This window comes from Thunnus thynnus, chromosome 5 (assembly GCF_963924715.1).
Source record: "Thunnus thynnus chromosome 5, fThuThy2.1, whole genome shotgun sequence".
Taxonomy (NCBI): Eukaryota; Metazoa; Chordata; class Actinopteri; order Scombriformes; family Scombridae; genus Thunnus; species Thunnus thynnus.
Window position 1 is genome coordinate 19,852,530 of NC_089521.1, and position 26,249 is coordinate 19,878,778.

A 26,249-nucleotide genomic window follows, 5' to 3' on the forward strand; every position below is an offset into this window, starting at 1 on the left:
CTAAGTGACTAATTGCAGGTTTAGGAGGAAAGTGTACTCACCACTGGAGCAGTCCAGTCCTCCCCATCCAGGCTCGCACTGGCATGTATCAGGAGACACACAGCGACCATGGACACACTCCTCCGTACACAGAGCTGAGACACACAGAGATGTTCCCTCATCAGTGCAGTTTATAATTGAGTGAACACACACATACACACACAAGCAGAATGTGAAACATCATTAATATAAACAGCATAATGAAAACCACCAAGATAACAGCTGAAAGAAAATGGCCCATAAAATTGAACACTCAATATCTCCCTAAAACCATCAAGGGAGTAAATCTTAGTCATGGCACTCATATTCAACATCCATCTCTGCAACTTGACACCAGACTAAACTATATCTTAGGAGACTGAGTCCTTGGTCAACATCCCGGTTTATCACATAGCTTTACTTTCCACAACGAGCTGTTATCAGCTGGCTGAGCCATGAAAGAACAAGCTGTAAATCCCTTCTAATTTGATCAGCCAGTGCTTTGTCATATACTGATGGCTTAATGTAGCAGGTCCGGGCACCGCAGTGTTTACTAAGTGTGCAGTTTTCTTGATCATTCATATTGAGCAACAAGGCACCCGATTGATTGGGTCGGCATTAGTATTCCTGGGAGCGTGTTGGAAGTTTGGTTCAGCTGGATAATAAAGTGACCTACATGGAGTTTTTTGTCACTGTGCTAGTTTTTTTTTTTTTCTTTTTTTTTTGTGAAGCAAAGAATGAAAACTGTCACAAAAATAGGCACTTAGCATGAATAAATCTGTGGCAGCCAAGGTCATCTGGCCAGCAGGGTTAAGAGAGACTGGCTCTTATCTGAGGAAGGAGACAGTCAGGCCAATACGACGAGAGAGAAACCTTGCCTGATGGGAATCAGCAACCCACTAACATGGCCTGTGGAGGAATGATACACAATCCACAGGCAGCAGAACAGACAGGCCGTTTTCTTAACTGATCAGACCTCATCCAACATCTTATCCTAATTCTTCTCCATTCATTCTTTATTTTTTCTTGTTTCATGACTTGGTCAAAAGTGAAAAAAGGGCAGGGGGACAGCATCTGTGAGGTTTTTTTTTACACAACATAAACCTTGGGGCGATTTTGCAGCTCTGTGTGGAGCACTATGGAGCTCATCCTGCAGGCAGAGAGGTCGGCAGGAGCTGGCGGCAGGCCTGAACAGTGCCACTATAGATTATCACTCAATCAGGCTTCGATTAGGATCCACCGCCAGTGGGAGAGATGCAGCGGGAGAGGAGAAAGAGGAGTGAATCCCAAACACTCACAAGCCGATGCTAATCGCAGAAATGCTCCCAAGGCAAAAATGGTAAACCAGAGATTGAAAGATAATTCAGGGCAGATTTCTGAGCATCAGTACTCTGGCAGAAAACTGTTTAATTACAGTAAGCCAGCAAAAAGAAAAGGGGAAGAGCTCCAGCATTTGTGCTGACGAAGGTGTGAGATCGACTACCTGTAATCAATGAGTCCACAGTATGCAGAGTATTCAAAGAGAGGAGACGAATTCAATGTCACCATGATGAGTTGATTTCGTTTAGTTTCAATCAGCAAATTCTGATCAGCGAGAATAGGGAAATGCAAATGTGTCACATCCTTCAGAAAAAAAAAAAGAAATATGGAAATGAAGTTTTGAATATGGGAGAAAGGATAAAGCGCACCCTTCTCCTGAGATCTGAACCGGTGTACTGAAGGGATGGCATAATAAAGTAGGAGGTAGGTCTTTCATTTTAATTGAAATTCATGAATCACTCTGCTTAACTCATGTCTAAGGAATCTGCTGGAAAATTGAGTCTTTCATCTAGATAAAAGGCTAATCTAACTCATTATGCAGAGGTGTTATCAGAACGGGGAACAATGGAGCTAATTGGTGATTGTCATGCAGTGTTAATAAATTTAATATTCTTGCCCAGTCAAACCACAATCTTTTAAAATGTCTGATAAAATAGATCTTTATAGTCTCTACTCTAACTGCATTATTCTCCCTGTTTTTGGAAAGCTTTGCTGCAGGAAAAAAGACCTACAGAACCATTACAATTCTGTTTGTTTATGATGTATGTAGTTGTAGTGTTTTGTAATACACTGGTAGTGCACGTGAAGCGAAAAACATAGAACATTGCGATGTAGCCATTGGTTAAATCGATCTAATGAGATGCCTACAGAACATATCAAACAACTCCCTCCAAAGCTTCTTCCACATGCCTCTATCTAGCACAGAGATGATTTATTTTAAAACTGTGTCTTTGAAGCATTAAAAAAAATGCAACAAAGCCAAAATGAAAAAGAAATCAAAGGCACAGAATCCCTTTCTGGTGAAAAATCTCATCATCTTCCCGATCATCAAAACCCAAATGTGAAATGTGCTAGCGTATTGCTGCCTGAAACTTCATCAAAACCCAACTAATTCTGCCGCCAACGACATTTTTAGAGGGGTGAATTATATTGTGCCACTGGACAGGCAGGCAGGAGTCATGCAGGAGTCATCTGGCCTAAATGCCCTACAAAGAGAGGGATTCATAGCCCTGCGGAGCCTGTCAGCCTCTGAAGTTATTACGAGCTGTTGTCATTAGCGAGGTCCTCTCACTTCCTCGTGCACAACTGTAATAATCATGCTTATTAGGAGGGAAATTAGTTCTCACATCCTCTACGTAGGCTAGTTATGGATTAAGGTAATGACTTAAGACATATCAAAGGTCACGGAATTAATAAAGACCTCTAGTTGGAAACTTGAAGCACTAATTAAAGAAAAACAGATCAAAGTTCAATGTAGAGACACGTAGATAGTAGAGAGCTTTGAGCAAACAGTCACTTGAAAAGACAGAATGAAACAAAATAACAAAGAAAAAGCATCGTTAAAGATTATGTTGCTGATTTAGTGTTGGAAGCATTGTGTGCTTGTGTGATTATTTTTGGTTAATTCAAGGCCTTCACATCCCCTGATTCATTTAGTCATCTCTCATTGGAGCTAATATAATGCTGATGTGGTGCCATATAATTAAAAAAAAAATGCAGACAGGATTAAAAGGCAAACACTCTTGAAACATTTTCTGACTTCTAATGGAATAGTCTTCATGGAGAAAGCTACAGTAAACTAACAATACTCGAGGGGGATATTTTACATTCAGTAAACAACAAAGTATCCTGAAATAGATGACTTGAGTTAATTTTGGGTCGATTTACTCTATAATGCCCCCTTTTGTCACTGCATGCAAAACAGCTCGGGGAGTACAAATCTCTTAATCCTGGTAGTGAGAGTGCTAGGATTAAAAGGGGTGGAACAGTTTGCAAAGGCAGCAGAAAGCAAAACTGCCCTCTTGGCCCCTATCAGCTCAGTCTCCCCCACTTCACCTGAAAGAGGTCTGAAGGGGAGAGGGGCGGTTTTCCCTTTCAGCTCAACATAATAACAAAATAAGACCAATTGTTCCTGAAACGGGGAGGCCAAAACTGAGAGGCACCTACGCAGTTTGCAGACTCACCTGTTAACACCCTGAAAGGACTATTAATGAATAACTTCATTGTCAGACAGATGGTTAATGAATGCATTATTGATCAATATGAGCCTCCCTCGTCAAGACCCTCAGATAATCACACCGGCTCTTATTCTTTGCTGGCCGGCTTCCAGGTGCTCTGCTGCCCTGAGGCTAGTAAAGCCTAGACAAGGACAAGATTGGCGGTGGTCAAAGAGCATACCCACATGGCTGTAGTCACTGTATCAGTAACTCCCTCATGTTGCAAAAGATCTAGGAAAATATTGAAGTGTGATTCTAATCTTACTTAAAGGGAATAAAACATTAGGTAGGGTGAGAATATCAAAAACGTAAGTCTCAGAAGCTATATGTTCTGTCTTTATTTGGCCAACATTAAAAATATTCACTTTGATGTGTGCATAAAAATAGAAATCAATGACCATTAATGAAGCTATAAAAATGACAGTGAAGGATTGTTATCAGCATACTGCTGCAGTCCAATTTTCACAGCTTCTGCTTTTTTTATGTTATTGAATTCCAGTGTGGTTTTATGGCGGGTGCAATACCTACTCAGTCTGTAACTAGGACCCACTTGGCTCGTTAAGTTTTCTCATTGTTATACAACTTCAATTAAATTACTCTTGCTGGAAGAGTAAAGCAGGGAGCAGTCTATAGTGTAAAATAGTGTGCTGTCATGTTAAATCATGCTCAGTCATCTTAAACTGAGTAAATTCACAAGGATGGTGGCATGCTAACAGAAGAGGAAGTGGTGAGGTGTTATTGGGCATTCCCAATAAAGAGCATCAGACTGGGGGCGGGGGCGACGGAGGTGTGTGGGGTGCCAGTAGCTTGGCGGGAAGTTTATCTGCACGCCACGCACAGTAACAATCAATCCTAATATTTACTCCTTTTCATTAAATGTCTAGCAGACAACCTGAAATGTCATCGCAGAGGACAAAGGAGGTAAAAAAAAAATCAGATACTCACGAACACACAAGTCTCCGCTTTCAAAGTAACCAGGGCAACACTGCGAGCGGCGCCTATACATGGTCCTCACTCCCCGCCGGTAAGCCGTCTTATAGCTTATCCTGGAGAAAAAGACACACCGAGACAGCTACGTGATGTAAAGAGTGACCCCTCTTGAAGGGCAGGAAACATAGAAGCTAAAAGTAAGTTGTCCCACAATTAATTTTCTACTGTAACTGGTTTATAAGATTATAATATAAAAGGACAACAGAGGAGTAAGAAATAAAAGCAAGTGAAATTATGTGTTAAACACTGGCTGTATAGCAGTCACTATTTGGGAGGTGAATCTCTGTGTACTTATTTACTTGAATACCCACTATAAACCTTAATGGAGTAATTAAAACATTTACTGTAAGATGATCAGAGGCATCTTGGCTCTAATCACTTCACTGTCAGCCATGTTAACAAGGAAATTTACTGTTGGCTATGACTTTGGGGGACAGTAAAGGTCGAAATGGGGACGAATTAGAAGGCTCCTCAAAACGTACCTGTGCCTTGTGCACTTAAACCAGTTGAGGATGTCGGTGCATCTGGTGTAGTAGACCTGGTCAAATGGGTGAGCGTAGGATTCCTGGACTGTCACAGCATAGCTAAAAGACAGAAATGTAAAGACACTGCTGCAGTGGATGTTGCTGGGCATATACATTTACATGCACCTTGGAGATGTTTGGAGAAAAAAAAAACAACAGCGCACAGGTCCTGTCAATGGATAGAGTAGCAATGAAAGTAATACAATAACTTTGATATGCAAAGAAAGGACATGAAAGGACCTTTTTGGTGATTCATGTTAGTGATATATGCAGCTAGAGGCAGTGTGAGGATATTGGAGGACCTCAAAGCCATGAGCACAACCCACTTATGGAATTCATTTTGATGCCAACAAGGTGGAACCACAATCCCTAAGTACTGTCACCTTGGTCAGGCAATAATCCAGATAATATATCTTCACAGCTTTCTTTCCTCCCCTTTGCATCAAGGACAGAAATTATTCCTGCTTATTTCTCATAAGTGACACTGCTCAGCACAACTAATAATTATTCAGACTCTATGGCTGTAGTGATTGATTTGGATGAGAGTACACACTGATCAATTTGCCTGCGTATTTCATTTGAAGCTGCAACTCCTCCCATCTCTCAGCACTTGGCGACTCGAGCTGTGTGAGATCGATACTGCTGTATGGACTTTGAGAATAGATCTGGAACTTTGGTTAAGAGCGCTTGTTGCAGGTACACTGAAAACGTTCCAGGATCGACAACGTCTGTCCTGGGAGCTGGCGCCGCCGAACCACTGCAGATTTTCTTTCAAATCAAAATTCAATGTAAAGTGGTAAACACAAGAGGATACACTCTCACCTTTCCCAGTGGCTGCAGACATTGGGGTCATCCGGGTTTAGACTCCATACACCAGCGGTGAAGCCCAAAACAAGGAGCAGGGCCAGCAGGGCAACAGATGACCCCATCCTTCGCTCTGAAAGGGGGAAAGAAAGATATATGGTTGTCCTTTGACTGTAACATGGATCATTTCTCATGTTGACCTTTCTAATATAAACTTTCTTGCCCTTGGCAATGGTGCATTCAGGTAATTTAATGACCTTTAAAGTAGTTTCTGAGCAAGAATTATCCAAATATGTTTATGCTTGTTTAAATGAATAGTTAAACAAAAAATCTCTTTATTGAGATAATCTGTAGATATGTAACAGTTCATTTGTGATTTTTGCGTGTGTGTGTGTGTGTGTGTGTGTGTTTGTGCGTGTGTGTGTGTTTCGTTTCTTTTCCTTTTTCCACATGCCTTGTATATGCAATACCGGAAGATGTATATTTTGTTAAATAGTGGTGTCTTGTAATCTGAAGTGGGATGGGCCAAAATAAAGAAAAAACATTTTGGGAAATACGCTTATTTTCTTTCATGCAGAGAGTTAGATGAGAACTCTCACATCTGCAGCTATAGCCTGCAGCTGGATAGCTTAGCTTAGCATAAAGACTGGAAGCAGGGGGAAACAGCTAGCGTGGCTCTGTCCAAAAGTAACAAAAATCATACAACTGCAGGGCTGCCAAGTCTCACGCATTAACCGTGAGACTCATGCAATTGACACTTTTCACACGCTCTCATGCCACACATCCACACGTTTTCTCACGCAGTGAAAAACAAATTCATAACTGATAACATTGTGGCGCGAAAAGAGGACACTGACAGTGCACAGACAAACAAGACAGAGCAGCACTATGCAGCAGCGAGTTATTCAGCGAGAAATATACACAAATCTATTATTGTAATGTATTCCCATGCATACTACTCAGTGTAATCTCAGTCAACGGCTCTTCTGGCAGCAGCACAGCGTCTCTCCCGCTCCTCTCCTGCGCACACAGGCAGGAGAGTGAGTTACTATGGTTACAGGGACGGCTGTGTCTGTTGGCTGTTCCCAAAAATAGGATTTTAGGTTAGTCGCGAGGCCGTTTCATTCATGCAAATTGTTTGCACTTTGTTGCAATTATTAGACTTTGAAGATGGCCTTGCGAGTATTGAGAATAGCAACCCTCAGGTTTAACATTATTTAACCAGGTTTAATTTTCCAAATCATATTGTGATGTGTTGTGAGGCTATTTCATTTATATAAATTGTTTGTCCTTGTTTGACCGTGAAGATGGCCTAGCAGCCTGCAACCTATTACCAGGCTATATAATGTTTTTATAAATATTATTTAAAATATGAAATAGCAATTCTTCTAATAATCATTTCCAGTCCTGATCCACCCAATTATATATTGTTCTTCATGCACTGATGGTTTTCATAGCACCCTCAATCTAGGTGGCTTTTCATGACTTAATCCAAGAGGTTAGGTGGTGTAGAAATGCAGGATTTTGTTTTAAATTACATTTTTTTCTTTTTCTGGGGGACGACCCCAGAACGACCCCCCGCCAATTATGTATCTTTCCAAGTTTGTTCCCCCATTTTAAAACATAACCAGGCGCCCGTAGTGAGGAACATTGATCTTTTTTATCCTATGTTTTGAAGAAAAATATGTGTAATATATGGGATGTATATCAAAATGCTACTCAATAAACACAAATTAGCAAAAAGAAAAATTCTGAAAAAGGTATTGGTTCATAAGGCCAGAGGGAGGTTGAGTGGGTCAGCTGACCACGAATAATGCTCATTTTATAATGAACAAAAATAAGTACTATGTATCCCCCCCTCAAAATCTCACAAATCTCACTCCAAGCTGAAGTCAAAACTTGGCAGCCCTGCTACTAGCACCTCTAAAACTCACTATTTAGCACACTATATCTAAGCCATAAAAAAACCAAAGAGTAAAAACGACAAGTTGTGGTTTTACAATTTCTTGGCACAGTGACTTCATGGAGTCTTTGGATCACCAGTGTGATAGCCAGGCAACCAGCTCCAGGAAGTCACTGTGCTGACCAAGAAATAGTCCAGCACATAACCCCTCATGAAACCAATGAGTCCGATTTTGTTACTTTTGGACAGAGCAAAGCTAGCTGTTTCCAGTTTTTGTGCTAAGCTAACAGGCTGCTGGCTGTATCTTCATATTTACCACACAGACATGAGAGAAATGTCAAGTTTCTCTTCTAAGTCTCAACAAGAAAGCGAATAAGCGTATTTCCCAAGATGTCAAACTATTCCTTTTAAGTATTTTTCAAGCTAGGATTATCAAAAAAACATATCCTTGTTTAACATTTGTTACTGTGTGTTGTCTCCTTTAGTAAGACCTTCAAAAAGCACCTGCAGCAAAGATGAAACCTCCCTGTGACAGTGACAGAGATGCAGATTTGTTTAGACCAGCAGGTTATTTCATTAGACGTATGGGCAGAGGAAGAGTGCATATGATCAAGGGACATGACAGTGATGGATTCTCCACACGCACAGGTCGTAGCTTACCAAATCTATACGGACGACAAAGGATGTGCACATGACACATGTATGACTGACACACAGCATATCTCATACAGTAGGTTAATGCCTGAATGCCATTATAAGTAATGTAACTGTGTCTTTTGTGTGGCAATGTGAGCATGACATTCACTTTTCAGAATAGGAAACTCACACTTTATTGTATTATAAACAACAAACACATAGGAATAAATGTAAATGTAAAAAAGTATGGCTCAATGTGTCATGCATATGTGATAGTGTGTGTTGTGATGATCCTCTGTGAACAGACTATTAGGTTTGTATGAGCCTTGTATGTGCTTTGGTGTGTTATAGGAGATGTGACTGTATTCAATAACACAGGCATTTACATGTTCAGCTAATCTTCTGCATTGATAGCCACATGTAGTTCACTCACATGTGAAAGAAAATCAATCAGATCTCCACTTCCTCTAAGTAGCAGTTCATCTGAACAGGCAGAGGTTAAAGTCATGTTCATTTCCTTAACAGGATGATTAATCGATATACACACATGTAACAGGCTACAGCTGCTTTCATATTCAGGCTCTTCTTTGAAACAATCCTGTTAAATACTACAGGGACTCTGCTTGATTGACTAGAAAGCTTTTATTGCTCCTGTGATTAGACCACCACCCCTAGCCATTTCTCTGAATGCCTCTGGGCAAGAGCAATACCTCATAACTTGTCATTTCATATCTCTCAAACCTCATAAGATCTCGGTCACAAACCTACGGTGTGAGGCCGAGAGCTGATAAAATTAGGATTATCTTGAAAATTTGTGGCAAAATTAAGTGAATCAGTGGCTGTTGGTAGTTGTTAGAGTGATGGCTGCGAGCAAAGTAAGTGCCACGGAGCCCTTGAAGAAAGAGACAGTGACAGATCTAATAGCCAGAGGCACGTGGCCTTAAGCTCACCTAATCTTACAGCCTGTGGTCCCTGTGTGTTTTTTTTTTTTGTGGATGCTGAGGGGGCTCTGGAAGCACAAAGTGACAGAAGTGCCGCTGTGCTCAGACACACACACACTTGCTGGGAGAAGTGATGACAGGTCGCAGATCTGTGGGAGAGAAGAAAAATAATGAGCTTATGATGACACACAGAAGACACGCTTCCTTGCTTGCTCTCACACGCATGCGCGCACACAAACTCATAAATTTCTTATGGGATCAAGAATCTCAACAGGGGTATAGTTCACAAAAGCTGCTCTTGAAAGGCCAATTTACTCTGTGCAGCCTCCACACCCGACCACACAGTTTTCATTCCATTTTGTGTCCCTCCTACCTGGTATCCACAGACCCACTTATCCAACTCAAGAGGGGCTCTGTTCACACTTCAAACACTACAAGTGGCTTGTCCATAATGTGACAAGATTACGTTATCTGTACTCATTAACAAAGCCTACACAAGGGTTATTGCAATGATAATACAGGCGTGAACAGAACATTAATGTGTTTATCATCGCTCTCACTACACTGCTCTTAATGATTCCTCCAGAAGGTCAGAGGGTGCATTTGAGATGCTTCTGCCCTTCATTTGCTGTGAATTCTGAATTAAAATGTAAACACAAGCCTAACAAAGTAATATAGCTGTTTTTGTTCTTAGCGGAATAAGTAATTCAGCTTTTTTCTTTTGCATATTAAGTGTTGCTAAGGCCCAGCTGGGTGGACATTGAGACAGAAGACTGAAGAATTATTGTAGGTGGACTCATTATGTCTATTATACTCACTGATAAGATCATTGAGAGACATCTGTTTGGAAATCAGAACAGAATTTAAATGAACCTGTCAACCAAGGCAACATCAAAGAGCTAGCTGTAGTGTGTACTACACTTTTACGGCAATGAGCACTAATCTATAACATAAATAACATTCATATTTGAATTACAAATTTGTCAGATTGGTAAAAATATACTTTTTGTATATACATTGTGACCCATTTTCACTCAACAAAAAAAATAGTTTATGTTTGTTTTTGCGCTTTTGTTAGTGTGAAATTCAAGTAATATAAATTTAAAGCTACATGACTTTTTCATCATGAAATATAAATTTTTACTGGTTTTCTACAGCATGCAACAAGACACTTTGCTTAAGCCTTCTGCTGATTGTGATCTGAGTACTGGATAGCAAACTTGTTAAAAGATGAGATGCTGCCACATGATGTGATGTGCTATTTGCAATGAACAGAAATGATTTTACTATGCTGCATGTATTTATTGATCCACCGTGATCTGCGAGCACCATGTAGGCACAACACGCTTGTTTACTGTCTAATGTCATCAGAAGTGCAACACACTGCAGTTGCACATACTGATCTGAATGTCCAGGTTTTAATGCTAAGTCTGTTAGATCTGGTCACAGTCTACCTCCACAGAGATATTTGTGTTCAGTACTGCATATTTCAGTACAACAGCTTGGTGACTTTAAAAATCTGAATGTCAAGGACAAGATACTTCCTGATATTCTGTCAAGCCTGAACAGATCCCTGCCATTTCCTCTAGCATGGACTTAACATTTAAATGTTAAAAAAAGACAAAGAAAGTACACTTTTAATAATGGTACACTTGGTCTAAGTGAATTTCTGTATCATTCTTGATTCTGCATACAGCAAGCGTAAACATAGAACATAAGACAGATGAGTCTGATCAATGTGATTCTTACCACTTGGAGCTCTCCAGTAGCCTCCTCCCTGTATGTGCCAACATCCACAAAAACAGTTGGTTTCTGTTTCGACTTCGACTATGTTCACTTTATACCAAGAAAAATGTTCTCCACAGACTGTATTCACCCTAAATTAATTCCTCTCTTGTTCCTCAACACTCAACACATTACTGAGACTATGAAACCTTCTCATTCGCCGTACTGCTGCATCTGATCCTGCTGACAAACTGCTGAAATAGCAACATCTGTTAATGGAGACACAAGTGCAAAGAACAAGAAGTAGGGTATATAGAGAGCCTGTTTGTAGGATGTAGTGTATGTGAGGATAAGCACCGGTGAATCTTGACATAGACGCATACGGTTAACATCGGACACCTGCCCGCAGAAACATTGATGCTGATGAGCCCGAGCCACCTCGTTCTGCCTATCAGCAGAGACATCTGCATGATTAAAGTCGTGTGTCTTCAGTGTGTGACTTATTAAAGTGCAATGCAATTAACCACCCGTCCCCTGGCTGACCAGCACCTGCACTCTTCCATGAATGATGCTCAGCAGGCATGACTGACTGGCACTAGTCAGAGGCTCACCTCCCATCTATGGATCCCAGCTGCTATTCAGGCTCATCTCAGTGCTCTATGTGCTCATTTATCAAAATGTGCTGTTTCGTCTTGTTCGTGTTAATTTACATCTACGTAATGGAAACCAGTCAATGGAAACAATACTTGCTATTGCAATCTTGTCTGGGGCGGCAGAGAGAATGCCTGATCAGTTGTGGGCTTCTGTGTGCAACATGTCTTTGCACAATCAGTCTATTATCCCTCCTCTAAATTCAAACTGAGAGCTCATATACAATTTTTATGAGAATTCTTCCGGCCACTCAATCTGTTTTGTAATCACTACTGAAGGATTCCCGGAGCAACCTAATTTGGAGTGATCTAAAAGGTTACAGGTGTAACCACGCAGCACAGAGTGCCAATGAGATAAGCCCCACTGCTGGCCATCCCTGTCTGCTGCTGGGGGCTGTGTCATTAAGAGTCAGGCCTCATTAGAGAGGCCACGGTGTGGTGCATCATAGACACTGCTTCCCCTGGCTTCAGCCACATACCTGTGTGTCTGATATGTTCGAGGCCAAGAGGAGAGGACAATGACATGTCAGGGGAGGTACTGCTTTTTGACAAGTGCAGCAACAAAACAAAATCCTGAATTCATGCTAACAATGACAAAAACTATATTTAAAAGCTCTTTGGATAGTATTTTTTTAGGTTTTGGTTTAAACTGTGCTGTAATCAAATACATTTACCCACATATATCTATTGTCTGCATCTTTATACTACATTTAAGGGATGTATTGGGTTTTTTTTACTCTTTTTTTACTCTACATTTCTCTGACAATTATGGTTACCAGTTACTTTGCAGATTAATATTTTATTAATTAATTAATTAAATTATATGATCAATTTATAATATAATTTAATACATTAAAAATGAGCTTCACCTCAGCCAGCTACAACATTAAAATACTGCTTACATGTCAATGCATTAATACTAATAATCAAATAACATAATATACACAATACAATAATAACACTCAGGAAGTGAATATTCTGCATAACTTTTCCTTTTCATATTTGATACATTTAAGTACATTTTGCTGGTGACACCTTTGTAATGTTACATTATTATTGTGGTGATAATTTCCATTAAGCATTAGTATGTGCTAAACTTTATAGCAACAAGGAATCCAGTTAGTGATTTTACTTAGTTTCTTCCGACTTCTTGTTTTGCTCCTCTGTATACACATCACTTTAAAGAGACCAAGTACATGAATTGGCATCAAGTATGATGAAGTCATGAAGTCTGAGAGGATGTTTGTTGCTGCATTTATGGATATTTCAGTAATGCTGACAGCATGAAGCGCAGCCAAGGCAGCAATGTCTTACACCTGATCTCAGTAAAAATGCACTCCTGGGTACTTTACTTTTTATTACGCTTCAATGATTAGGAATGCCAGCTTGACATGATCCAGCTAAGGATTAACACAATCTCTCAATCACAGACTGGACACTCTGTGACTTAAATACTGCTGAGCTCTGGTTATGGACATTCATACTTCAACCCATATATGAGGACAGACAGTCAAGGTTCAGATTTTTTCAGGGAGATAATTCCATTCTGCTTTAGCTCTGGGCTTTTGCATATGATTTTCTAAGCAGAGAGTGAAGATGGACAGGAGGGACAGAAGATAGATGTGCAATATTCATATTGTTAGCATGCACAACATTTATATGTATGCAGTTTGTCAGTTTCCCAGGAGAAAGTGCCAGTGCACTCAGCCCCTGCAGCAACTCACTATAAACGATGGTATATTGTATTAAAGAAGAGAAAAATGTTGTTTGGAATTAGACTTAATTTTAAATATTGCAGGTGTGCACTACAAATTATAACTTTGATTCTTTGTAAATACACACAATCATTCTTCAAATGAGTCTCACAAAGTCAGACTTGGTCATGTTTTTAATTCTGGTGGAGGTTTTAAATATGATCACACTTTATAAATACAAACTATTTTGGTATTGAATTGATTATGGGATGGAAATTGATCAGTTAGTGGAGTTACAATTTCCTGTGTTAAGCCTCCAAACTTGGTTGCATTGCCTCTTTGGTGGTTTATTCGATTCATGGTGTTTCAAGTCAGTCTTCGAACCATTGATTGATATATAATTATCCATCATCAGTTGACAGCTCTAATCGTCAGCAATTAGGAAATCCCCGAGAGAAGATTCAACTGTTGCACTGGGCCATCAACAAGCAGCCTCATGAAACGGCTGCAACACAACAGCAACAACACAACTTTTATGATTGTGATTTCCATTTGGTGGTTGAGGCACCTGGGAAAATGCTGTGCGTCGTTTAACAGGAGCTTAATTCTGGCCACATGGTTTATTCATGTGGCGACCGCTGATATCACGACTCTCATAAATCACGCAGTGCGGCATGCTGGACGTCCACGCACTCGGGCAAGGCTCACTAATCTCAACACCATCTTTCATCTGAATAACCTTGCCTTACCGCAGGGCAGGCCAACACCAGACACAGCCCATTGGAGGGAGTCTCTCCTCATACTTTTATTTCTTTTACTCTGGGCACAAAGACTTTCTGCAGTCTGTCAGAGCAGACAAACATTGTCCTGTGCGCTCCGAGGCAGGAATCAACCCACTCTCAACCACAGGCAATAATGAGAAATTGCTTCATGGACATCAGAGGAACTAATCTAGTCTAACGTTAGCTTTATGAATGTAGAATCAGACACACAAGGGAGGAGAGCAGCGGAGCCGGTTGAGCCATCTGTTCAGAAGTGGTTCAAAGAAAGAGTAGAAAATCTGAAACTAATGTGAGTAAACATGATCATCAAATATTTAAAACCGAGCATATAGCAACGTTGCCCTCATTTTTCTTATAGTTTTTATAATGTCAAACATTATCACATTTTTTGTAATTAATTGGAGTTCTTATTCACATAGCAGGCACAATCTCCAATCTCTACCATCATAAACATGTCACCAATTACCAGCTTTAGGCCTACATTTTCTGCAAGAAAACTAATTAGTGAAATAACACCACTTAATGAACCAAAATAACAATGTGCCTGATGTCACATAGCTCAGCCTGCTGCTCAGACCAGTCACTATGTTTCACCCCATGCTTCTAATAACAAACGCCAGGCATCACACTGACAGCCAAATGTGCTGCAATGCCCGCCGCGCTATGTCTGTCCCCTCTCCACAGCCTGGCTCTGGCCTCCTGCTGCCACCAGGCAGAAGCACCAGTCAAGCTCCTCCTCACACCAGTAAGACTGTCCTTCCCCACACAGACAATTAGCTACCCTGTGACTGATTGTGAGTAATGAGAGCTGCTGGAGAACAGTTGGACATCTTAGGACAAATTAATGTGTGAATATTAGCCTGTTGAACCTTCTGCTCTCTCCCACCAGGATCATTTTCAGTGGAGAACAAAACTGAACTACTCTGCAGCTCTGGTCATGGAAGCATAACCACACAATCATGCATACTAAGTAACTTAGATAGTTATTATTGTGTTTTATAAAGTTACAGCTTCTACAGAGCTAGGGCCACACTCAGCAGAGGTGTGGTGTGAAAAGAAAAACAAATGAAAAAAAAAAAGGTGGAGGAAAGAAGGCATTGAACAGGCAAGTAGGGACGCTAGCTGAGCAGCTCGCCATGAAATGCTGAAACAACAGCATGGCTGCCAGGGCAATTTTACACCCCAATAGTTTCACACCTCAGCCACCAACCCTTCCAACTCTGAACCTTGTGTCTTCTTTGTGTCTTCATTTATTTTGTGTCAGTGTCCAAGATGTGAGAAGCCAAGCAGTGAGAAACGCGTCCCAAATGTCGCCGGGTAAGCGGTGTGTGAAGCAGACGGGGGGAGCAAGGAAGAGAAAAACCACTGTGCCTGGATGCACCTTGCTTTATGTGCAGACAGTGCTCTGCGATCTCAAAGGAGGGCTGGTTTTTTTGGGAGTACTGAACTTCACATTAGTCTAACACCTAAAAACGTCAACATATAAGTACATACTGATCACTGAATCTACTCTAGGTTTGTTATTTTAACAATCAATCAAGTGCAGGCCAAACTCCACTCATTATTCACAGAAAAAGAGGCTGTGGCATGTGAATCTGTCTATATTTAAGCGTAATTTCTTCTCTAAAAATAACCAATTAGAATAAATATTAACTCTTTATGTTTGACTACATTTCCCACATTCCTTTCTAGATCAATGGTTTTCTCTCTCTGCTGGTGCAGCACATTAACCTTCTGGATCACTAGTCAATGACTGAAAGAGGAATGATTTACCATCATGATCATTAAATCTGAAAATATGCTCCTGCAGCACGCTACAGCCTGGCCACTGTAGGACCAGGTGATCTCAATTTAGAAAAATGAGATACATCAACTGGATTTGCATTCAACATGTATGCCCAATTTTTGCCACTATGACCTTTTAAATGTCCTTGAATCCACTTCAGCAAAATACGCCCACTTAGACTGAATGCATTTTAAAAAATGGACAAAAAGCAAGAGGAACGAACATGGCTCTGTTTAGCCTGCCTGATAAATACACAAAGAAGACATGACAGACTTAAATGAAGACAAATGGTGGGAAAATAAAACCAGTGAAAATCATGAAGATTGTACAATCATAAGGATGCACAGTCTAAAAACTGGGCTGAACAGGCAGTGTTATGAAATATATTTTATATAAATCATCTTCTTCATTAGAGGTTTTCATTGTTAAAACTTGGCCTGCATCTCTGTTTCTTTGGCCTGCATCTCTGTTTCTTTGTAGTAACACAAGCATATAATTGTGTCGTATATCACAATATTGTAAATATCACCATGCAGTCAAACATTCAAAATAAAAATTTAATGCACTCAAACTTGCAACATTATTAGCCTACTGTGAAAACTATATTAATATATACATCAAGTTATATGAACCATGAAGCTGTGTGAAATTAATGATATCTGTCATGTCTGTTCATGGTTGAAATGGTGGAAAAAATAACATAAGCTTGTTTGATTGCAGTTTTCTCTGCCATCTAAACCTATACACACTTGTGCTATATATAAAAATACTAATACAAACATACTAACACCTCCTAAAAATGATAATTGTGGTAAAGTTTTCTCCATCTCCTCTGCAGCCTCACAAACTTACTTGCTTCTCTGTCTATTCCATTATTCTCTCCACTCTCCCTTGGCTGTCGCAGACAGGGCTGCCTGATGCTAGTGCTTGGGGTGCCAAGTGTTAGTGCCCTGACCTCCTGCTCTCTGGACAGACCTGAGTGCAAAAGCATTGCCGGTGAGGGGCCAAAGGAGATGGGACACTGGGCCGGCTGATGTGTTATTCATGAGTCGCCCCTGTTGAGTGGGCAGTTATTCAGCATCCGAATCCCAGATGTGGTTCAATCTGTGCTCCATTCACTGTCCTGACTGCTGGCCATTGATCACAAGCAAGGTACCCGGGTGCTGAATAAGCGCAGGAGCTTTATATTATAGGGCTCAAAGAGCCTCGCTGATAGCACAAAGATCCATCACAAGACATTGGAAACGGGCCAGAGTTCGCCTGCTAGAAGTGATCGGACACGTTGAGAAGAGATGCATCTGCAACATTTATTAAACAGGAGTAGCACAGCATGTGGCTGAGATGTGCCGGTAATATGTTATATGCCAGATATCCGTGCAATGTAGCAAAGTAGCAATATGTGTGTGTGTGTGTGTGTGTGTGTGTGCGTATGTGTGTATGCATCTCTGTGTCTAAATCAAATTTCAGTTCCCCAGAAATCAGCTGCTCAGTGATTATATTTACACACTTAGAAACACACACACACACACACACACACACACACTGAAAATAGTACGATGAGGTGTCTCTCTGATAGGTGCCAGAGGGAAGGTATCACACTCTAATAGGCATCACACTATTGATGGACAGTTGAGCTACTTTATTCATCAATCACATATATGCAGCCAAATGTGGCTGCGTATAAATGTGACCATGACTCTTCCCGTTCTGTATTTGTCAGGATGATGATCATCTATCATCGATCATGTAGCAGAATTACTGTATAATGTGAAATGTGAATAATAATTACTATGTCAGCTAGCCTACTGAAACATATAGTGCTCACTATATTTACTGAAACGCCTATGTAACAACCCTGTGGCCTGATAGGTTCATGCTCAGGTTAGTGTTTCATGTTGATTACATGTTTTTCTCAGATCAGCTTTAAACTTTATCAGGCGTTTCCAAATTTTTTTTATCTTTCAAATGTCTATTTTGTTAGTTAGCATGTCTGATTTCTGATTAAATATTGTTTGATAAAAAGAAACCAGTACAAGACGTTTCCATTAATTTAGGAATTTCCACTGTGGGATTCTGGTCTGTTAAACTTCTGTTTAGCAGGAGTTAGTATTGTTAAGATCTCTTTAATAGATAAGGTATTTCAAAATGGCCTCTCTCCCCTCTTGTGATCAGTGTTATGAATAATCTTCTAAATAAGATTTCTAGGGACTTTTATCAAATGAATTATATCCAGCCTCTTGGCACCTTTTTGACGCTGTCAAATTAACATTAAATATTAAATGTCAGCATGTTTCTGAGAGGACTATATTTCAATTCTCTGTACTCCTGAAACAACCTTAGTTCTCAAAAGAAAAAAACAATCAGCCAAGATTTAATATTCTAACTAAATATCTGAAGTTTCTCTACCGTCTAAATAAGTGATTAAATTATTTTTAAACTCCACAGTAATTAGTAATAAAAGCCAGTGTATCTCATCTGCAAATGTAAAGCAGTGCGTTAACCATGCACATAAAGCATATGCCTGAGATGGAGAGTGGATTTTTGCTGTCTAAGGCATAATGATGAATAATAGTCTTATCAACAAAGCACAACACATCCCAATACACTGAGATCTTATCACTGCTCATTTCCTCTGCTCATATTTTTCCTGTATCTCTGCTGGAAAATGTGTTGCATGGTTCCCTGTACTGTAACTGACAGCTTAGTCATGTCAAAACACTTGGGCTTTATGGTAGCAGTCCTTTCACAAGACAAGGAAGGAAAAAAGTGGCAGGTGTAAGTAGATGCATCAGCAGTATTTGCAAAAAGTCACCAGATTCCCACAAGGGACGTGGTTGTCATTAAAACAAACAAGAAAAGAACTGATGAGTGCATTAATCAGAGCGCAGCCAGGCATCGGTGGGGAGCTGTAGTCCGTGGCGTTCCTCCCCAGGAGCGGCTGTACCTGAGGGAGGGGGGATTAACACAGCTCCACGCTGGAGCTCCTGTATCTGAAATCTGCCTGAGCTCATCGTTTCTGCTCCTCGCTAAGAGCCTGTGACTGGATATCAGGCTCAGGCAATCTATTCCCCTGCAGAGTCTTAGCTGACCGACATCAATGCCGTGCATTGTCGAATTATTAATTAAATGCATGCAAGCATAATCAGATGCAGACATGGTCAGACCTTTGGGACAGCTAACATAGAATTGAAGCTGAATCTAAATTGCAGATTTCTTCTTATTTTTCAATGCCAGCGAGCTATGCTGTTTCAGGAGCAAAATCATTGTGGCCTTTAAAATTTAGCATCACTTTGCACTTATTTAACTTTATTGTGATGCAGAACATGCGTAGCCGTGACTTTTCTTCCCAATTGAGACTCACAAGAAAAGAAAATGCACGCCAAAAAGGACAAACTAAAAAGGTGTCTGCTGTTTACAGTCAAACAATACAATATAGGCTGCATTGTACATATGTTTACACAGACAAGAAAAAGATAAGACGTGGGTGTGTGCTGTGTTATACTGTTTTCATTCCCTCTATACAGATGTGAAAAATGTAAATGCCACAGCTTTCAAAAATAAAGGAAAGTCCAGGTCCTGCTTCTATATATTTCATTAACTTTTGTTAATGTAGTTGCTATGGCTCCAGGGTATTTGCTCAATGCTCAATGCACTTTTGCTGAAATAATAAGATCTATCAGTCAGCGTGAAGCAAAAACAGCTTAATTCGCGGAATAAAGGTCATTGGAGCTGTTACTTTTGAGGAGCTATGACAGAGAACAGTGTTCAAAACAGAAGAAGTCCAGAAGAAACTATGCCTGAAATATTACAGTACGTTGAAGAGCTCACATGTAGTTTCTAAAATCAGTGTCAAGTTCTTAACGCTGAGCTGACTATTATGATTTGCCCTTATGAACTGGACCAAGCCCACTTGTTATCCTACAGCACACTGTATGTACTACATATCCCGCTGCCTGAGACTATTCTCACTGCCAGCAGCATATCTGGCCTGTGGGGAAAATGATTTCTTAGCATATGTGCTGATGAGTGTTTCCAAATCTTTTAATTCACCTGTGATTAAGTGATTATTGAGCTTGCGTGGGTCCAAACCAGCAGCTGATCAAGTGTTAAATGGATTTATTGAATAATTAAAGAATGAATTACCGTGTCCTCCAAATCAAACAGAAATTTAAATGGTGTGCACATACTTATCTCTTTTTTTTCATTATTTCTAACCTCCTTTGTGAATGGCTTTTACAATGTAAAATCAAAACTTGCAAATTCCTACCATGGAAAGTCATTTCTCCCTGTTTGCCAATGCGATGTGTCTTTGGAATGTGAGAAAGCTGTCAGCCTTCCACAGCCACACTCTTTCATTAATCAGCACTAATTAAACATATTGATTGAGCCAAACATCAGGATTTCCAGTTGAAAGGGTTTACTAGACTGTAAAGTGCAACACAACAAAAAAAAAAAAAAACTCCAAAAGCACAAAGCACTTATGTGCCCTTGGAAGGATCCATCACTTTGGAAGAGCTTAGAAAATGAGACAAAAGATGTGTCCACTCACTTCTCATTAAATGATGTCAAAAATTCACGATGCCTTGGTGGCAAATGTTTGTCCTTGGCTCTACTGAGAGCTTAAGCCACTGAAGCTGAACTGAGTATCAATTTGTTTTCTAGCAGCATGACCTCTGATCACTGGTGAAGTTGTATGAAATAACAGCTTGAAACAACACTGACGCTGGAGGACCATCAGATTGTATACAACAACCTACAAATCATGATTTTTTTTTTTATGTATAGCCACTTTAGTGATGGAGAAAATTGCTTTAAAGTTTACTCAACATGTTACAGTGCAGACAGAGTGAAATCACTGAATGTGGAACCAACATGAACAATGTCTATTTGATCACATAAATGTTATGCACATTCCATAAATATATAAATTTATATTAGGGTTATTTCTGTTCAGAATTTTTCACAGTAGATAAAACAGCTGTATAAAATGTCTATAAGTTCATTGGCCAGATAATAAATGTGAAAAAAGGAAATAAATAGATTAGTGTTTGATAGCCTAAATTATAGCTACATGAAAGTCATAAATTAAGAAAAAACTGTAACATGACACACATTAGTTTGCACTTTCTGTTATTCTGAGGGGTCATCAAAATGACAACTGACTTTGTTGTTGCCTCAGCAGATAAAAATAGTTTTGATTGTGTAATTGATCATCCGACTTCTTGATAAAAAGGCAAACAGTATAAGTTAAATATGAGTTTTGCATGATGTGAATTATTCATCTGTGACTGTGGATGTGCTGTTTGTGTATTTATCTGGAGGGAATAGGATGTGGGTTTTTAAAATTAGCAAGTGGTTCAAGAGTGTAAATGTGAAGCCATTGTATAATTTAAAAAAACACAGATTTAAAGAAATCACAGATAACAAGGGAAATGCTAATCTTATTTTTTTTTCCAAACATGATGTCTCAATATACTAAGAGCGTCAGTCTCGGGGTCAAAACAAAACCTGCGCTGCTGTGGTGCCAATGTGCATTTATGATAAATGACTTTATGACAAATTGCTATAATGCGGGGAACCCTTGCCGAGCGTGGGCTTCAATGTATGCAGCTCCAACAGGGCAAAACAACAATACTCTAAAGCTCCAGTTGTTTCAAATGAGTGTGTGTATGTGTGTGTGTGTATGTGTGTGTCCAATGTATCTGCCAGTGATTTGATAAAAATCATTGATTTTACAAGAGGGGTTCTTGGTCTGTTTATTTTTCAACAAAGGAAATCAACAGCAGTAATGATTTCATTATTAAACCATGGTGCAGATCTGCTCATTGACTAAATAGACTAATGCAAGTTTAATCAGCTTCTTTTAACTTGCACTCTGTTGTCATCTAGCGGCTCAGAAATGACATAACATGCTGCGTGTGATCTTTTATTCCAGACTGAATTAAAATGTTCATCCCTGCTGCTGGATTCCCTCCTTATCCTTGACTTTGAAGGACAAAACATTATCTTAAATCCTCATTCAATAAAGTAATCTTAGACTGAGACAGACGTCGTGACATTGAGAGTTGCAGAGGAGCAAGTTAAACCGATGTTCATGCAAATTGTAACATTTAATAGGAAGCAAGAAAATGAGGGATGATGATGAACTACAGTCTAAAACTTATCAGAAAAAGGGAAAACAATTGCCATCAAAACTTATACTGATGCACTTCTGCTTATGTATCCTGTTACACACTTCTAAATCATCAGCATTCACAACATGACAACAGGCTTTTTTAAATCTTCAAACTGTTTTTTTCCTGGCAGAACGTGCAGGCTACGCGCCATTTAAAAACAATACATAGCTGCAGCAGATTATAAAACTCTCCGGGATGATACAGCCCTTTTCTTTGGCACAGGACGCACAATTCCACGGGATAGACTCGCCAATAGCCTAATTAAATAGAAAGCACAATTTGTCACATCAACCAGCCAACAGCGGCGCTTTTCCAAAACACTGAGCCCCCAAGTTACTGCGGGCCGCTTCAACAACACAAACAAAACATATAGCAAAAAGCAATTTATCTCTTTTCACATCTGCAAAGCTGTTTATCACCACAGATGCTGCCGATGCCTGCTGCAGCATCATTAGGCGTCTCTACCGATTCAATCATGCCCGTTTTTTTTCTTTCTTCTTCTTCTGCTTCTTCTTCTTTTTTTTCTTTTTTTTTTTTAGATTTTCAGGGAAATGCATTCAAACTCACCCTCGGGAGACTTGAGGATTTAAAGTTATCGCCCCTCAGGAAACAAAATCTCAGCGGGTCCAGGATGCAACAAGGTCTTCCATCTTAAATTCGTGTGAAAGTCAAAATGCAAAGTGGGTTGATGCTTTCTGGAGTTGAACCCTGCATGTTTCATACACGGCGACGGTCAGGAGTCAGGTGCTGTGAGAGGAACAGCCGCTGCTTCCTCCCTCTTCTCCCTCCTCTCCTCCACTGGCTGAAGCGCGGCCCACTTTAAACTCCAGTGACGTCATGGGCGCTGATGCTGATGCTGCACCCCGGAAATTGCCCGGAAAAGCGTAATTATTATAATTAGATCCTATGTTTTTCCGCAAGGGTGAACACTTCAGGTCTCCTCTGAACCGGGAACAAAAAGATAAAGTCAAATCAAGTAGAATGAAGTTTTACTTCAGGATTATGATTTGATGATTGGTCTGACATACCTGCCTATATGACAGATTTATGCTCTACAGGTGAGGCTGGCAAATGGTTAATAAAAAAAGTATTCGAGGAAAGTTTCTAATCTTGCATGTTCAGGCATCACTATATCCAGAGCACAAAATTAGCACCAGCCAAATGCTGATAAAATATGCAAGTGGCTGGTAGATTTGCTTCACTCACTAGCTCACTAAAAAAAACCCCAATGGTAATCTATTGAGTAGCTGGTAAAATGTGAACATTCACTAGCCATTTGGCCAGTGGACAAAAAAGTTAGTTTTGAACCCTGACAAAATCACTTTTCCACATTTGGAGATTTGGAATAGATTTGTTGAATAGAGTATCTTACAGTCACTTTTAACATAGAGGTTGTTTTTCTTGGTGGGAGATCTTAGGTGGTGAGTTTATGAACAGTTAAAGGTAAATGAAGTAAATATTCCTTAAATATTCTGTGTAGCCAAAAAGTATTAATAACACATCAGTGAGCTTCATTGTTGCACTGGTTCCTTCATTACGATGAGCCCAGGAATTTTATTTTTATTTTAGCACCGAGTGTGTATTAATCCACAGCTGAAAATAGTCCCCAACAAAATAACTAATTACTACTGTTTACATTTGCCAAAAAAAACTACAGTGGCCAGCTGTTTTAGAAAATCACTTAAGCTTTTTTTTTTTTTTTTAAATAAAAACATATATTTGTGACACATTCAGCAGGAATGAATGGGCTTAAGGATGAGTGCTACAAACAGGGTAGGATGTCAGAAAGCATCAAGAGACAGATTAACACATTGTTGGTTTTAAGTTTTAGTCACAGGATTTATTGACAATAAGAAAAATATAGAATAACACCAGATTTATCTGTAATTAAGTGTCAAAGCAGTATGTGGTAAAGACATGTTACAGAAAATATATAACAAGACAACTGAGAAGCAAAACATGTGTTGTCCGTGTTTTGATTTTTAAAATGGTCAGGATGTGAGAGCAGCATCGGTCGAGCTCAACTCTCAACACTGAACAGATCTTTTAGTCACCTACACCACCATTCAACACCCCTGCATGTATCCAAAACCACTCTGATCCTACTATTGGCCTCATTGAAACACCACTGACACTGCTGAGCCACTCAACTGTATCCAACGGTACTTTTTTTTTTTTTTTTTAACTTTTCACAGTCTATTAGTTTCCAAATTACTAGAGATCCATAAAGTCCCTCTGTAAATCCCAGATATAATAACTATAAATCTTACACAATAGTCTATGTGAAATATACACTGAAAGTGTCAATATCTGCTTTTACAGTAATTTCTCTCATTTGACTGACTGTCTACATTTGATTGCAATTAGAACAGAAAGAGCAGGAAGAGCACCACATCTTATTATTATTATTATTATTGTTGTTGTTGTTGTTGTTGTTGTTGTTGTTGTTGTTGTTGTTGTTATTATTATTATTGTTCAGAAATGTTTTACAAATTCCTGAGAGATGGTAAATGCGAGACATGACATTTTGCCCACTGATCGGAAGTTGTGTGCAAGTGCTGCCCAAGAAATATGACCCCTATTGGCCAGATGGTGGCACTATAACAACAAACTTTATGTTCTGGCCTATAACTTTTGAATCGTAAGTCTCACAAACAAAATTCCTAAATCATCCTTGATTCTGTGGGTCCAGACAAATTTATGCATAGAAGCCACACCCATTTGCAACTATAGATTTTCGGCCATTTTGAATTTTTTGAAAAACACATTTTTGACATCTCCTCCTAAACCATAGGGTCCGATTACTACCAAATTTTCAGGGGATCATTATTGGACCAAACTTATAAAAGCTGCACAGAGCTTGTTGATGTCTTAGCTATTTAGTTTTCAAGATATTGACCAATTAACTTCAAAAGGGCGTGGTTCAACACATAAATAGACTTAAGTCAACAACCATTGGGCCAGTCATCACAAAACTTGCAGGATATGTCCACAAAAGTACCTGAAACATACACTGAAGGTTTCATTCAAATGTACCACTAGGGGGCACTACAAATGCAAAAAAAAATTTACAAAAATGGACGTGACACAAATCAGACTATAAATCAGAGAGTGTTTACAAAACTGGCAAGATATGTTTCATAACAATGTTTAACCATGTGTGTCAAACTCATCATACTTGGTGGATATTTTTAATTGAGCTGTTGAACCTTTCAACCGATTTTGACAGACTGTTTCAGCTCAAATGTTCCAAATTATTGGGTAGTTTACAGTATAACAATGTATCAAATGTTATTAGCTTTTCATATGTTTTGTGTGTATAGTTAATTTGTAAAAATAACTATAGCTGTGATTATAAATGTAGTGGAGTAAAAAGTAAAATATTTCACTCTGAAATGTAGTGGAGTAAAAAGTAAAATATTTCACTCTGAAATGTAGTGGAGTAAACAGAAATACTCAAGTAAAGTCAAAATACCTCAATGTTTTACTTAATTACAGTGGTTAAGTAAATGTACTTAGTTATTTTCCACCACTACATACAGGTAGCTCTCAGCTGGATGATGCTGTCTGCGTGTGTTTGCCAAGAATTTGTGCTTTTCAACAACCATCACCCAACATCAAACCTGCACTATTCCCAGCGGTGCATCCCTCTTTGTATGTGTATTCATGTCTCAATCATTTACAAGCACTTGTTCTGCCTCACTTCAGCTGAGTTTTGGAGTTTTGTTTTTTATACTTTATGAGAAATGTGTTTGCAGTCACATTCAGTGCATGCAGTCCTCTGTGTGCCGTCTTTGGCCCGGCTCCAGATGAACTACATCTGCCCAAAAGTAAAAGAAGACGCAGTTGCCTTTGCCTCTGTATTAGCCTGCTGAGTTATCTTCCCCAAACAGAAGGGCACAGCTCCACCTTCCCATTGCCACTAGCTGAGGGACATTATGTTCAGTATGAAACAGGAAAATCCATTACAACACTCAAGGATATGCACACAAAAGTTTTGCCCCTTTTGGAGAAATCCTCTTGTGAAGTTATTTGTTTATTTCCCTCCTTGATTTCTCATTTGAGTCATGTTGATCCATTTCAT

At 39.5% G+C, this 26,249-nt stretch overlaps 1 protein-coding gene across 1 annotated transcript in view; it reads right to left on the reverse strand.

Annotated features, from left to right (window-relative positions):
• Positions 1-23,008, reverse strand: part of megf11 (multiple EGF-like-domains 11) — an 81,135-nt gene extending 58,127 nt beyond the window's left edge. Inside the window, exons 1-6 of the mRNA XM_067589873.1 lie at positions 22,733-23,008; positions 9,362-9,501; positions 5,891-6,005; positions 5,027-5,128; positions 4,500-4,600; positions 42-134 (exon numbers count right to left, since the gene is read on the reverse strand). Of these exons, the coding sequence (XP_067445974.1) occupies positions 42-134; positions 4,500-4,600; positions 5,027-5,128; positions 5,891-5,997 (403 nt within the window). The 5' untranslated portion in view covers positions 5,998-6,005; positions 9,362-9,501; positions 22,733-23,008. The remainder of the gene's footprint in view (positions 1-41; positions 135-4,499; positions 4,601-5,026; positions 5,129-5,890; positions 6,006-9,361; positions 9,502-22,732) is intronic.
• Positions 23,009-26,249: the final 3,241 nt, after the last annotated feature.